We start from the raw sequence: 15,779 nt of genomic DNA, 5'->3' as shown, positions 1-15,779 counted from the left end.
ATAGTAAAATATTATAACATACGAATAAATGTTATATATGTTTAAATGTTTTTCAAAAAAAATAATTATAAATTGATATAATAACATCTTTTAATTTACCATTAAATTTTCAAAATAATATTTATAAACATTTTTGCATAATTTATATTAATATCAAATAAATTACACATATTACTTTTGCTATTAATGTGAAATTTAAATTTATATCGATAACGTATTTACAGTATTTTTAAATATCAATCTTTCATAATAAATATTTTTCAAATTATATAAAAATTTTTTAATATGCGCTTAATTTTTATTTTCCTAATTGTGAATTTACATCTACAATTGTGATGCTATTTTTTTTATAAAATTCTGCTAAAAATTGCTATGAATGATATTTTTAAATTATTCATTAATATAATTTTCTGTAAATTCTAAAATAATAAATGTCAGGTAAATAATAATTTGCATTAAAAAAAAAAACCATTGTTTATTAGTTGTTTCAATTCGAATTTCCGCTGCTTATTCCTATACAAAGTGAAAACAATAGGATATCACCCTTAAGGATACATAGGAGGTTTTAGGATGGTGGAGGGAATAAGGGCGAAGGTATATATGTTTATTTATTTTATAACACCTAATTACGGATATATCATTTAACCAAATCAACTGATAAAGAATATGATCAGTATAAACCTTGGAGCAGCTTACGCTCTTTCCTACTCATAAAAGATTTCGATGTTTCTTGAATATTTTCTGAAACGTTCGACCAGTTTCACCCCCAACCATTGGCTTGTCCAGATCGGGGGCCTGATGATCAACGATTTCTTACTGTCTTGAGGCTTGCAGTTCTTCTAGGCTTGAGACTTCTCAGCCGGTAAGGAATGTGATTCGGATCATATTCTTTGTCACAAGCGCGAAAAACCTTCAGATCTTCGAAATTCGAGCAAGACAAACATCTTCAGATATCTTGTCTTCAACTTTTCAAAACTTTCATTTTTTCAGAGTGAAACTTCAAACTTCCCTCTATCATCCAATACCTCTTGATTCAAAACCTTATAAACAAACAAACAGGTTAGAGAACATACTTCTATTTTTAATTTTATTTTTGTTTTGTTTCGTTCTTTTCTGTATGTGTTTCGTTCTTTCCACTTTTTTCTTTTTTCTTTTTTATATAAACATTTAGGAATACCACATTTTATACCACATTTTATACCACATTTTAGTGATATTTAAGATCCGAATGGCTGGAATATAATTTTTAAGCAAATAATTAAAGTCAAAGAAAAATGGAAACAATTATATTCCAACCTTCACATATCAGTATCATACCGTTACAATAAATAAACCTTATCTTCATAAAAATTCATCCAGAAAATAATAGAAACATTATGAAAATAAGGTTTTTATCCATTCTAACCTTACTCTTTCATGCAAAGAATATACTATACTCCTTTGCATATTAGGTTATTTCATTAATTGATATTTTACAATATCGTAATTTAAATGCTGTAATTAATTGCATATGATGCAGAACTAGGTAAGGTAAGAATAGTAGTAAGAATGTAGCATTTGCATTTTTTTTTGACCCGGTACAGTATTGTTAGAAGAAATTTGAGGTCAAAGGGTCAAGTCACATAAATGGTCTCCCAAACATCTGGCCTCTCGCATCACACTCGTGTCACTTAATATCGACCTGAAATTCATTAAGCAACAAAAACTATGATTGTTTGACCCATGTTACGGGTTACACTTAGTTACTACCGTACGATTTATTGGATGCATTCCTTGATGCTCCTGTCTTCCATTCTTGCTAATTTAACTACTTATTTGTACTTTACTTAAACATTCTTCTTGAAAATAAATATAAGCAATCTATAAAAATAAGAGTGTAAATCAAGAATTTATATTGTCATATTGTATAAATAAATATAAATTTGAATTAAAAAAAAAAGTATATTATATTTATGAAAATTATTTATTTTATTCAATTTAATTTCTTTAAAATTTAATTTAATATTTATTAATTAGTTAATTTATTTAATAATAATGATTTTTTTAAAAAGAAAAAAGATATTAATAAAATATATATTTGTATATATTATATACTGTAAATATTTTTAAAAAATATCTATTCATATAGATTGCTTATATTGGGTTATATAATAAAACAAAAATTAAACTTACGTGGTGAATAAGAGCGTGATCGAGATCTGTCATAACGACCGCGACGACGATTGTAGTACGGGCTAGGTGAACGTCGATAACTTCCTCTATAACTACTGCTTTATGAAAAAAAAACAATTGTATTTTGTTTTTCTAAGTTCTTTCTTAAATAAATTATTATTATATGAACTATTTAAATCAATAAATAAACTTACTCTCTTCTTCTAGGCCCATCCCATCCTCTATCATGTAAATGTGTAGGTTTTCCTAAATATATTCCTGGTGTTGGTGTATGAGCTCGTTGTGTAATTGAATAATCTACCCTCATTCTTCTACCATCAATTTCCATTCCTGCACACTGTTCTTTTGCTACTTTAGCATCTTCAAGTGATTCAAAATATACAAAACAATATCCTTTAGAATGCCCAGTCTAAAATATAAATATTTTCATATTGTTAATGTGTTTTAAGTAAAATACATAATGTAAATATAAAATATTTTATTTATATAAAATAAAATGTGACCAGAGCCCTTTAATGTTTTACATTAACTTAATGTATGAACATTCTAAATCTCTGGTATAATTTATTATATTCCCTTTTTAAATTGTAAAGGGGTAATATTAATGTTATATTTTTCTTTAATTATGCTATATTTATATATATTTTAAAATAATAATTATAAAATAAATATTATATTAAATTACCTTTGCATCAATTACAACTTGTATACGTTCAACAGGACCATATTTGGAAAAGATGTGATGTACTTGCTGTTCGGTTGTAAAAATAGAAAGTCCAAATACACCTAAGCATCTGGAAGGAGAGGGATTTTCCCTGTTTCCAACATGACGTCGTCTAGATGACATTGGACTGCGGGAGTGTGAACGATAAATGGTCCTATCACATTCGCGAGAGTAACGAGAACGGAAGTATGATCGAGATCTGCTTCGGGAATATCGCGCAAACCTGTGAGTAGAACGACTACGGCTGCGACTACGACTGCGACTACTACCACGATGACCTGCACTGGCATATTTGCTGCTACGATAGGACTTTCTTCCTCTTGACACTGAACGGCTTCGTGATCTTGAATATTCTTTTACTGGTCGGTGCGATTCTTTACGCTCTCGTGATTTACGTGATCTTGAATGTGAACGCGAGTCTCTTAAACCACCATCTGCTGTTCTTGGTCTTCTAGGACTTGCACTACGACTACTACTTCGCTAAAAATAAAATTTTATGATATAATTATTTAAAAATTATTCATTTTTTTTATTTTTAAAAATATAAATTAAAATAATAAAATATGAATAAAACAAAAATTTACATTATTACTATATATTAAAATATATACTTCAAATAAAGAATTTATAAAATTTTTGTTACATTCAAAAGCTTAACCCTTTTAAACTATGTTTAAAATATTATATTTAAGTAACAAACATATTGTACAAAAGTAAAAAAAAAATTATGATATCAATTTTAATAAATTTTCGAATTATTAAACATTTAAGAATAAGAAAAAAAGCAATTAAATTATAATATAAACTTATAACATAGTCGAAACGTTGATGGATCGATAATGGCTGTAACTAGCCGCATGTCGTTATAACGATGAAGTATATAAAATTATACATAAAATTATTATTTAAGAAAGAAAATTAAAAGAATTACCTCAATGTCACTCATTATGAAACTTTAAATATGAGTAAATAGAATAAATGTAGCAAAAACCGATTAAACGTTCAGAACAATGCGCTGTGGCGTCAGTATGCAAAAATGGCGTACAATCTTTGGACCGTTTCAGCGGGTAACAGCCGGAAATGATGATTCCAGGTGATATACAAATGCGAAACATACTAACATCCGGTGTTGCCGGAGAAACGAAGATAAAAATTGAAAATGGCGATATATTTCCCGAAAGGCGCCAATTTAAATATAAACAATATTGTAAATTACTATATTATGCTAACATTAAAATTTACTATAAAATATGAAATAACAAAAATTTATGAAATGTATATTATTTATAATTTGATTTAAACTTTAAGTCTATTTATTAAAATTCATTTATAATATTAATAAAATGTATTAAAATATATAAAACTAATATATCTTTTAATTATATGTATTTATATTACAATAAAAATTGAATATAAAAAACATTTGAAAATTTAGAAAATGAAGGATTTAATAAGCTTTAAAATAAAATTTTTTATATTGAATATATTTATGTTATGAGAATATAATTATTATACATTGCATTTTCTTTTAAAATTAAAATAATTTAAAAATATTCTAACATTTTTATATTTTAAATAAAAAAGATTTTTTTATTTTAAATATAGAACAAGCATTTGTTTCTGTAAAACCGCCAGTAATGCACCTGCGCAGAAAGATGCGCGTGCTCTTTGCGTCTATAAAAACTGTTCACATCGCTTACTGCGGCAGAATCAGAAACGAGGAAGATTCTCCGGTAGTCAGTAAACCACTTTTCTGTCGTCAAACGGATCAAGCTTTTTGTGAGACTTGGATCGGTCACAAAAAGCGGGATTCGCTTTTCGCATAGGAATTGGCCTGTTAAGGAGCCAGTTTATATATATATAGAACGTTTGAAAATTGTGAGTAAAGGTAGTGACTTTTTTGATTTTGTGTAGCGGACGATACTGTGACCGGTTGGTCTATGCACTTCTTTATCATCGTTTTAAATAGAATCCTGTCAGTGATGAAAGTCGTCATGGACTTTCGGTTCTCGGTGAAATTATAATAAAGCTTAACCTTTGTATTTCGTTATTGAATTTTTTAAGCTTTACATACTAGAATTAATCAATGAATTTTATAACAATCATGGCCGCCAGCCGGTTTTCCTACCGTTTTATACTGCATAGATCTTGTGTTCCTCATTAACTACTTTACTAAAATATTTATAGGATTTTATTATTGAATGTATTATGGATTCACATGTTAGTATAAATTATTTTATTTTTTACTTATTATATGATATATTAGATATATAAGAAGTAAATTGATAAAATATTTATTAATAGTATGATTTGACAAATCATTGAAAATCTATTCATCAAAAATATTTTTCACGTATATTTTTAAGTAGAATTTAGAAAAGATTTAAACATAATAAATAAAGATAGTTTTTAAAATTTTTGACATTTAATAGTTTTATTATTAATCAAAATTTATTTATTTATGAAATATTTCAGTTCTATGAAATTTATGATTTAAAATTTAATAGAGATTCAATTGTTGAAAATATAAATTAAATTATATAGTCAAATCAATACTTTTATACTTAATAATATATTATATAAACTATATTATTTTATAATTAAATAACACATAATTTTGTCATTTATTAAATTTTTAAAATTAAACATTTATTAGAAGGTTTATTATAATTTTAGGCTGTAGAAATGGAAGAAATTCATCAACCACAACAAGTTGGGCCTAATATGATGCCCAATGTAGGTGGGGTTCCTAACCATTCAAATAATGTTAATCGGCGTAACAGAGTTCGATCATCATTACATAGTTTGATGATAGGAAAACGTCCAATAAGTGAGGCTGCTCAATTGGAGATGAAATCATTGTCTAACAAAACACCAGTTTCTATTCTTCAGGAATTGCTTTCTCGTAGGGGCACAACACCAAAGTATGAGTTAATACAAGTAGAGGGTGCTATCCATGAGCCTATTTTTCGTTACCGTGTTACTGTTGCTGATGTTGTTGGTTTGTATTTAATTTTGATAATGCAATTTAATTTTTAAATGAATTAATTTATGAAATTTTTTATTTATTAAAGGATTGAGATATAGATAGATATTATAGATTTTTTTATTTAAATTTGTTTGTTTTATAAAATTAAATATAAATTTTATTAAATGAAAGTAATAAATGATAAGTATCTGATGATTGAAGCAGATCCAATTGTTTCAGCAATGGGGACTGGAAAATCAAAGAAAGAAGCAAAACATGCTGCTGCAAGGGCTGTATTGGATAAATTGTGTAGATTAAATAGTGAATCACCAGATTCTCCACTTCCAAATAGTATACCAGAGTAATAATTAATAATAATATATATTTTTTATATTATAGTTTATATATTTCACTTAATTTATTTAATAATTAATTTTATATAGTTCTGAGAATTTGCAAGAGTTATCTGGATATGGAGAAGAAAAAATAATCACAAATCCAATTGGAGCATTACAAGAAATGTGTATGTCACGTCATTGGCCTCCACCAAAGTATACAATAGAAAATGAAGAGGGTTTGCCACATGAAAGACAATTCACAATTGTCTGTTCTGTTTTAAAATATCGAGAAGTTGGTCAAGGAAAAAGTAAAAAAGTTGCAAAAAGACATGCAGCTCATAAAATGTGGCAAGCTTTACATTATATGACTACAGAAAATCCTAATATAGATGAAGATGAGGTAAGATTATTTTGTTTACTTATTTTTAATTTAATAAATTATGTACTTAAATTATTTAAAATCAAATATTATTTTTTTTATATTTAGTTACATATTTTTTATGTATTTAATTATATATAGTGTTAACATATTGTTTTATGTAAATTGTGTATTATATGTATAACTTGTATGTGAATTATTTTTATGTGTACGTGTGTGTATGTTTAGTGAAGTGGAAGTGATTTGCTACTGTAAGTAGTATTATGAAATATAAGCTACCTTTCTGATCACCCTAAATCTATAACGGATAATTTATGTTAAGATCTCAATTATGTGCAATCCATATGTGTATTTGTAATATAAATCATTAACACAACAGCATATATTTTCAACAATAACACGCTTGGATCATTTCCACTTCATTCTACTCTTAATGTAAGTGCAGTCATTGGTACACTTCTTCCAATGATAAGCATGTAATTAAAATTTTACATATATTAATTGTCCGTTATAGGTTTTACAAAGAAATGCAAATGTGAGTGCCCGTTATGCTGATTTGAAAGGTAGCAAAATTTCAACACTGACTACTATTCATAGCCTTAAGGTTTCACAATTTCATAAAAGTTTGAAGTCATCCACTGGTGTTAAACTTTTTGAATTACAGGTTTGTAGTGTAATGAATTGAAGCACTACTAATTGTTTTTAAATTTTGAATTATAAGAATTATAAATTTTTTTGGTTAAATTTTTAATTTTATTAAATTTATTATATGATTTTTTCTGTTGCAGAATACATGTTTGAATGATGGTGATGTAAATTTAGTACAGTTTTTGCAAGAAATTGCTTCAGAGCAGCAATTTGAAGTAACTTATGTTGATATTGAAGAAAAGTCTATCAGTGGTAAGTGATTAATTTTTTATATTATCAATTTTATTTAATATATTTTTATATTTATTGAAAATAAAATTACATTATAATATGATGACAAATAACATAGAAACAAATAGATAAAATTTTTTTTTTTAAATATATGTTATATAAATATATTTATTTTTCTGTAAGTACAAGATCCAAAACAATGTCATTTTCAGATGTAGGAATATCTTCCCATAATTGTTCATTAAATGCCACTGCAATTAAATGTGGTTTGTTTTGTTGTTTCTTTAAACATAATTCCAAAAATTTGTCATAATAACCCATTCCATGTCCCAACCGTTTCCCTGATTGATAACATATATTATTATAACTTATATAATAATATAAGTTTTTTTTTTCTAAAAGAATTTATATAAAATAGATTTTACTTACCATTAATAGTAAATGCAAGACCCGGTAAAAGTATTAAATCTAATCCACCTAAAATATCATAAATTTTATATTATAAATTAATTTTATATTTCATCTATTAATTATAATAGAAGGATTTATATATAGAGATATTATTAATAATAACACTAATAATGTAAGAGATATATTTATAATTCTATAAATTAATGCTTTTAAATTTTACCTGTTTCCAATGCATTTTCTCTATTTTCATTATAATTTGGTTGTTTAATATTCCATTTAGTTAATGGTAAAGTTTCATAATCTTCCATTGAAAATAACTTAACCATTTCCATCTCTTTTCCATTATATCTAGGAACAAATACTTCCTTTTTTGCTTCGAATATATGTTTTAATATTGGAATTGTATCAATTTCATCTTTTGTACTTAGATATAAAGAGATTCTTTTACTGTTTTGAAATTGTGATAGAGAACATAGCTATAGATATAGAAATATATTTGTTAGAAACAACTTTTTAAATACTTACTTTTTAAATAAAAGTAAACATAACCTCTTGCATATATTATATATAAATTAATTATTTCTCTAATATACTTACTTTTTTAAATACTTCCATTGATTGTCTTTGTTTTTCTTCAGTACTAAGTTGTTCAATAATATTTTTCATTTTTTTACGTAAAGCAAATTTGGCAGATTTTATTCCAGTCATGATTCTATATTTATATGCTGTATATATTCTTTGCAAAGAAAAAGGATCTTATATAACACATATATGACCTATGACATGATTATCATATTTTCCATTAATTTTTCATTTATTTTAGATTAAACATTATCTATAAGTAATTTATTTATTATTTTCAAATAATTTGTTATTTAAATTTATATTTTTTTAAGTATAATATATTATTTTTACATAATAGTTTTATGTTGTTAAATATACTTTAAAAATATTTTGAAAATATTTTTATTGATTTTTTGATGTTAGTTATTACTAATTAATTATTTATTTAATTAATATGATTTTGAAATATAAGAAAAAAATAATTTTTGAGTTCTTAAAAATAATGTTATACAGAAATCAAATATTGATTGAATTGATGAATGTTTCAATTTTATATTTATATCTGTTATAGGTAAATGCCAGTGCCTTGTGCAGCTGTCTACTCTGCCAGTGGCAGTTTGCTATGGTTGTGGTGTTACTAGTAAAGATGCTCAAGCTAGTGCTGCTCAAAACGCTTTGGAATATCTCAAAATCATGACCAAAAAGTGAGCCAGCGCTTTGCTCCTGCCAGCTGTCACTATTAACTGTAAATCTCATAATAATTTGCTGTCCAAAAACCAAAATAACAATACAGATTCAAAAATGTTATCGAACAATCAAGTATCAGATAAGAGTAAAAGCAATCAAAAACTTGATCACATGGGGAACAAAAGTAGATTATCAAAACCATCTATCAGAGCAGTAAATACTACGATGGGGAATAAAGATACTACATTAAGTACAATCACTACATCAACATCAACTGTTACAGTTTCTTCAAATAGGATGAATTCATCTATAAAAAAGAACAGTGGAAATAACGAGAATTTAAAATCTAATGAACAACTAACAAAGAATACGTCACTTGTAACCACAAATCAATCTAATTCTTTCAATACTGTAAGAGGTGTTAATACAACTTGTGTTGGTAGTAATATTTCTCACGAGAGTACATCTAAATCAAAAGATTATTCTACAAAAAAATTTTCCAATGAAATTGATTCAAAAATGAAAAATTATCAAATACAATCAGAATACAAAGAATCACCTGTAAGCAATCAAGATTACAAAGCAAGGAATAGTGCGAGTATAAACAACTTATCATCGAGGTTCGTAAATCAATCTGTTCAAGCGTTACATAGAGACAACCATGGAACTTCTTCCAATACACATCAATCTCGACCAGCGTCACGGAACGATAACACTGCATTTGCCATAGCTAGAAAAGCATTGGAGCAACAAAATTCGACATCGAAGACGACACCGATTAATTTTCCACCTTTACGTGCTCCACAGAGTATCGTCAATGTTCGTCATCCTTTTGTCACAGAAGCAAGAACTAAACATAATGATATCGATGGTTCAAACTCTAAATCAAAATTGAATATGGTGAGTTCTTTGCAAAGTGGTGTGAAAGATCTCGATCACGGTAGACAAACCTTTCATAGCTATGGCACGTCTCAGATCGCTGGTATTCCCAATGTTCAAAATTTAAGTAATGTTACGGCGAATATATCACCTTACGCTAGACCGGAAAGTTTTCCCCAACCAACTGTTGCAAGTATGCTATTTCCTGATACTTCTCAGTTTCCTCAATCACCTCCGTTCAATACAACACAAATTGGACAGCTAAATCAATATCAAACATATGATCCTGGTAGTTTTGCAACTACACCAGTGAATGTAAACCCTGTAATTCCTCAATTTTCCGCAGAAAGTTCCATTCCATATCCACAATACGATAATCCTCCTCAATTCGTGCAACCGAATCATTATCCAACGGCGGATATAGCCAATAGTCAATATCAATATCAAGCAGCAAGTGTAGGACAACTACAGGACTCACAGATGTTTATACAAAGTTTACAGAGTCCTATCGCTGTAACAGATCAATATGCTGCTCCAAATTACGCTAGAACAGTCAGAACAGAATTAATACCACGATTGAGGAGGCCACCAAGATTCAACAAGTAAAAATGATTTTTTTTACACACACACACACACACACACACATATATATATATATTCGAATGAAAATTTGTCACAATTATAAGAAGAGTAAAATGAAAAATGAATTTAAATAAAATGATAAAGATCTAAAGTCATGAAATATGATAATATTTCAATAAAAATAAAATATTCGTGTATCTTATGCATTGTTGCGAAAATTAGGAACTAATTTGCCAATCTACTTAGTCGATATGTTATATGGAGGAGATTTGGTAAAAATTATTTCAATTTTTGATCCATTTTGAAATAAATTTTAACCAGTCTATAAGAATTGATGTGTGTATGTAAATGATAACTGGTATTTTGGCAAAAATATATATAGATACACGGTTAATGATCATTATTAATAATCATTCGAAAAAATTCTGCCTGAAATGATTTTACACACATATATATATACAAAAAAAAAAAACATTACGAAGTGACAAGAGAAAAAAATCATTTTGACTTGTTTCTATCATTCAATGTGACACGGCAGGGCATAGTGAGTTGAGCTCGATTATAATTTTATGACGTAATTTATCTAAATATCATTGAATTTGAGAGAACGAATGAACGAATGAGCGAACGAACGAACGAACGAGTGAGCGAGCGAGAGAGAGAGAGAGAGAGAGAGAGAAAGAAAAGAAGAAAAAAGAGGCAATTGCAACCAGTTTGTTAAATTGTACATAAATTATGACTATCGATAAGAATAGTTTCATTTCTATAAATATATAGTATTTGCGAAAATGATTCTGGACAAATTTGTTTTCGTCGAGATTGATTAGAGAAAGCAAATTTGCTAGTTAGTGGAGCAGAATTCATAATCATGTTCCACGTAAAAATCCATAGGGAAAAAAAAAAAAGTTTATGAAATAGAAGGGAAGAGAAAAAGAAAAAAAGCAAAATTATGATTATAATAATGATAAGTCTTAGTTTTAATGAATGGTATCCTACAAGCTATACTTTGCATAGAATTAGTGGAGGTTTTCCAATATTTGCATATTACTTAGCTTATTGCTATGTTTTTAATGTGCTTCACTATTTATATATGAGAATGACGGTGTAACGATGTTCATTGCAATGCGATTATATATAAAAACAACTCCTTTGTAGAAGAAAATAAAAGAAATATGAGATGTTTGAAAATTAAATAGTAAAGTAAATAAAATTTTTAGTCTTTCGAATAATTCGCTTAATTTGAACATCGTATCTCCATCAAACGTATGCACAGTGCAAACGTAGCTTTCGGCGATCCGAGTATATCCGAGGGTGATCGCGATAAAGTAACGATATAATCTTTCAGTGGTGTATGTTTTTTCTTTAGTATGGTAGCTCATAAACTCATAAGCATCACATATTAATACGCGTAAGGTTAATCGTTAAGAGAAATCCTCATCTAAATACGCATCTCGTATTAAACAAAACTATATATATACTCGTGTGTATTAAATTTTTGAATTGCTAATGTGCGTCACCGAATAAGACATTTATACTAAATGAAGAGAAGAATAATATTGCGTATGGACGTATATATAGAGTCAAGAGGATACGATCATGAATTGAAAAAAAAAAAAAAATGGAAAAGAAAAAAAGTTAAGGTAAGATGGGGAAAAAAAAAAATGAAATGAAGTATAGAAAAGATACATAGTTGCATAATAATGCAATTTTTAATCATGAATCATCATCCTGTTTATGAATGACATAATTACGAAAAAAATGTAATTTTTCCGTGACGACCGAGAAAATAAGTGCGAGAAAATATTCGTTGTAAAATCAATCGACGAATATTACGAATTTTTCGTCGAATCTTGCGTTTAATTAATATTTCCGCCTAAAGAAATCTGTGTGTGCATACGCAATTTCGTCCAGCGATGATTTTTTTATTCTCGCTCCCTTCGATGAATCGTTAATAGTCTAGTAGCATTAGATAGATATGTATTTTATCTATTTATATTTCTTGAAAATCTAGAAAACGAATTTATTCATACTGTTTTCTTTTTCGCATTGAAAAGCAACTTGTTTGAACTTTTGGACGTTGTTTACAGATATATATTCTCATACGAGATTTTTGAATATCTCTTCAGTAGTCTGTATAAAATATACATTGTAGTTTGTATACATTGTAATATAATATCTGCATATATTGCAATCATTAATTAACGAATTGTTACATCATCTTTATTATCTACGAATATATATCTGGAAATTTGTCTATAAGCTCGAACAAGTCTGATAATTCAATGTTCATTTAACTTGTACTGATATTATTATTGTTACTTTTCGAACAATCGAGTATTCTAATAGGATCGAAAGCGAACGTAACATGCAAATAAAATGTGAAATTTTACGTGTAAAAATTTCACGTATGAAATGGTGTATGCATACTATATTAAATCATCGACTCGATATAGTGGTGCAATAACAAGCTGATGGATAATCGCGCATAACTACGATATCTTGCCCCGCATCTTGACATACATATATCGATAGTACAAAAAAAGAGTTCATTTTCTGTAAGTATAATTCGTGGGCCAGGGTAACATGGAAATGCGTGATGCTGAATGAGAGAGAGAGCGAAAGAGAAATTAGAGAAAGCGAGTGAATGAGCAAAACGATAAATGTGCCTCAACACGAGTATTAGGAGGAGATAAAGGAAATTAATGAAACTACCCTAAGGTGTGGATGTTTCAAAAAATCGCGACATGATTTCTTGGTTGGAGCATATTTCATACATTTGGAAAATAGGCATTACTTACATGCAAAGTATAGAATGTGTATGCGTATAAACGGAAGTACATTGCTAGGTTGATATTGCAATCAATTATTTCTTTAATGATACAAAAATAACGATAAAAAGAGAGAGAAAAAACGAGAGGAAAGCGTTGTAGAAAGAATAGAACAGAGCGATTTGATTTGTGGATCATGATCATTGAATCTAACTAAATTCTTTTCGAGCAATTTGTAAGAGTTGTGTTCGATCATGATACAAAAACGCTTAATTGCTACTACGGGTGATGCTAATTGTTTTCTGTAATTATATTTATTTTTTTAGATTTTATGGAATTAGAAAATTCATCGTATATTTTGTTTCGACGATCGATTCCGTTTTGCATAAAATATTTTCGAATTTTTTTTTTTTTTTTTTTTTTTTAATAATTATAAAATGCTATTTTGCATGTTGAGAGTTCGACTAGTTTCACGTTTATCTTCTACGTGTAAGTAGTTTTTTGTGCCAATCAAAATGAATTCGTTGCGAATGGCAAAACGGATACGATACCAAACGGCGTTTAACGCTGAAAGGCGTCGACAAAAAATTGTTGAAACTCGCCAATTTGTAAGGGAACATATCAACGCATATGTAAAATTAGAAGAAAATAATCTGTGTGAATTGGAAAGAAAAAAAAAATCTCTTTTAACGAGAAATTTTATATAATTTTTTTTTTTTATTATTAGAAATCATTCAAATTGAAAATGATACGATCTTTTGTTTCATCCTTTTTGGTTCAGAAGAAGCTTAATTTTTTTATATTTTTCTTTTCTTTTTTTTTCTATTTTATTTATTATTTTTTTTTATTTTTATTGTGATTTGCTGTTTACTTTTGCTTTATTGAAAAATATATATAATATTAGATATAATATTTTGATCAAAAAAAAGTAACACAGTAAGATTCTTCAAATTTTACAATGGTATATGTACCCTTAAAAATAAAATGAACAGTGTTTCTGAACCGTTGATCATAATCGAAACGCCTCGTTGATTATTCTCAATTTTGCTTTAAGTTTTTGTATTGCGAATAACCAGGAAAATCCTCGAGAGCGTTAAGATTGAATCGATTCATCGATTGAAATCGTTAATCGACGCGATTAGTTTGCTTTTTTAAAAAAATTAATCGACTTGATTAACTGCTTCAAAAAATAAAAGATAAAAAAAAAAAAATAAAAACAAAGCGTCGATTTATCGTACCTTTATACTACTGATATTCTCTTATTTAAGGGGAGGGGACGATAATATCGAGCAAAAAAAAAAAAAAAAAAAAAGTAATTAGTGAGCGATCCGGTTATCAAACAGCGAGGCGAAAGCATAATAAAAAAGAAATATTGTGATGCATAATGAGACAAAATATAATAGAGAGAGAAAAATAGACTTCCCATCTTTTTCAATTATGGGGAAGCACATCTATGTGGACCAACTTAAGAACGGGAAAAGGAGACGAATTTTTCGATTCGATTAAGCAAGTAATTTTCTTTTTATCAATTGCTATATACGTATATATATATGTTATATATATATGTATATATTTCGTTTCTCTTTTCTCGTTCGCACTTCTCATTACAGAAGTGGTCTTCTTAGTTGTGCAAAAGAAGAAAATTTTCAACGATTTTCAAAGTTGACGGATGAATAAAAAAATGAAAGAAAAAAGAAAAAATTTATTAGCATTTTTCAATGGGATCCGTCGAGTCTCGTGTACGAAATAAACAATAAATTTATTAAGGCAAATATGAAATGGCTATTTATAATTTACTTATGATTTTATCGTTTAAACGCTGTTGCGTTTTATAAAAGTTTTAAAAAGTAATATATATATATATATATAAAAAAAAAAAAAAGATGAGAATGAATAGAAAAAAAATTCCAGCAAATAGGAAGGAACATTTTTTTAAGAAAAATTTGCGAATTAATATATTTTCGTTGTATTTATCTTCTATTGTGCCGCAAATTTCTATTCCTCTCCCCCCACACTTATCAATTTATCTACATACACAAATTAAATGCTCGCAAATTAAAATACAATTGTATAAAAAAAAAAATCACTATTTCTCTTAATCTTTTCAATATGATCGATTTTTTTAAATGAGTGAAAGAGAGAGAAAGAAACAAAAGCCTTAGAAGAAAAAAATAATCTTTATCTACCATAAAAAAAAAGGATAAATACCATACCATAAAAAAAACAACTTTAATATCGATGCATAAATGATATATTTATCAATTTCCTTTTCCTTTTTATGAACAAGTTTCATTTGTTAGTACAGAATTGTCCTATCGAATAGTAAATTCCTACATAGATATTTATTTCTTATAAAAATTAAAAAAGAAAAAAGAAAACAAGAGAAAGAAAACATTTTTATGAAAAGTAATATAATTAAAGATCTAAC

At 27.4% G+C, this 15,779-nt stretch overlaps 2 protein-coding genes and 2 non-coding genes across 11 annotated transcripts; 2 read left to right on the top strand and 2 right to left on the bottom strand.

The window, feature by feature from the left end:
* Positions 1-455: 455 nt before the first annotated feature.
* On the bottom strand, positions 456-3,984 carry tra2 (transformer-2 sex-determining protein). 8 transcript variants are annotated; one of them, XM_006564329.3, is made up of 6 exons: positions 3,828-3,984; positions 3,120-3,376; positions 2,858-3,023; positions 2,367-2,581; positions 2,173-2,270; positions 456-1,681 (listed from the first exon to the last, which is right to left on the bottom strand). In XM_006564329.3, exons 1-6 carry the CDS (start codon positions 3,840-3,842, stop codon positions 1,671-1,673), a joined length of 762 nt encoding a protein of 253 aa, XP_006564392.1. In that variant the 5' UTR covers positions 3,843-3,984; the 3' UTR covers positions 456-1,670. The 8 variants fall into 8 exon arrangements, with proteins under 8 accessions (XP_006564392.1, XP_026299342.1, XP_026299343.1 ...); XM_026443557.1 differs by having other exon boundaries at positions 456-1,040; XM_026443558.1 differs by having other exon boundaries at positions 456-1,040; positions 2,173-2,267.
* A 663-nt stretch (positions 3,985-4,647) lies between these two features.
* Mir6067 (microRNA 6067) lies at positions 4,648-4,725 on the top strand. The gene has a single exon (NR_127342.1). It is a non-coding gene; the product is annotated as a microRNA 6067 (primary transcript).
* Positions 4,726-6,822: 2,097 nt separating this feature from the next.
* LOC494508 lies at positions 6,823-15,125 on the top strand. Its single transcript, XR_003305570.1, has 4 exons — positions 6,823-7,016; positions 7,096-7,245; positions 7,370-7,481; positions 9,007-15,125. It is a non-coding gene; the product is annotated as a serine/threonine-protein kinase pakE (transcript).
* LOC100577699 (5-formyltetrahydrofolate cyclo-ligase) lies at positions 7,595-8,610 on the bottom strand. The gene is made up of 4 exons (XM_003250404.3): positions 8,469-8,610; positions 8,092-8,347; positions 7,890-7,937; positions 7,595-7,801 (listed from the first exon to the last, which is right to left on the bottom strand). The coding sequence occupies exons 1-4, from the start codon at positions 8,577-8,579 to the stop codon at positions 7,629-7,631; spliced, it is 588 nt and encodes a 195-aa protein (XP_003250452.1). The 5' UTR covers positions 8,580-8,610; the 3' UTR covers positions 7,595-7,628.
* Positions 15,126-15,779: the final 654 nt, after the last annotated feature.

The sequence above is a fragment of the Apis mellifera genome, linkage group LG11 (assembly GCF_003254395.2).
Source record: "Apis mellifera strain DH4 linkage group LG11, Amel_HAv3.1, whole genome shotgun sequence".
NCBI lineage: Eukaryota > Metazoa > Arthropoda > Insecta > Hymenoptera > Apidae > Apis > Apis mellifera.
Note: the sequence above shows the minus strand (reverse complement) of the source record. Positions and strands in the feature narration are given on the sequence as shown.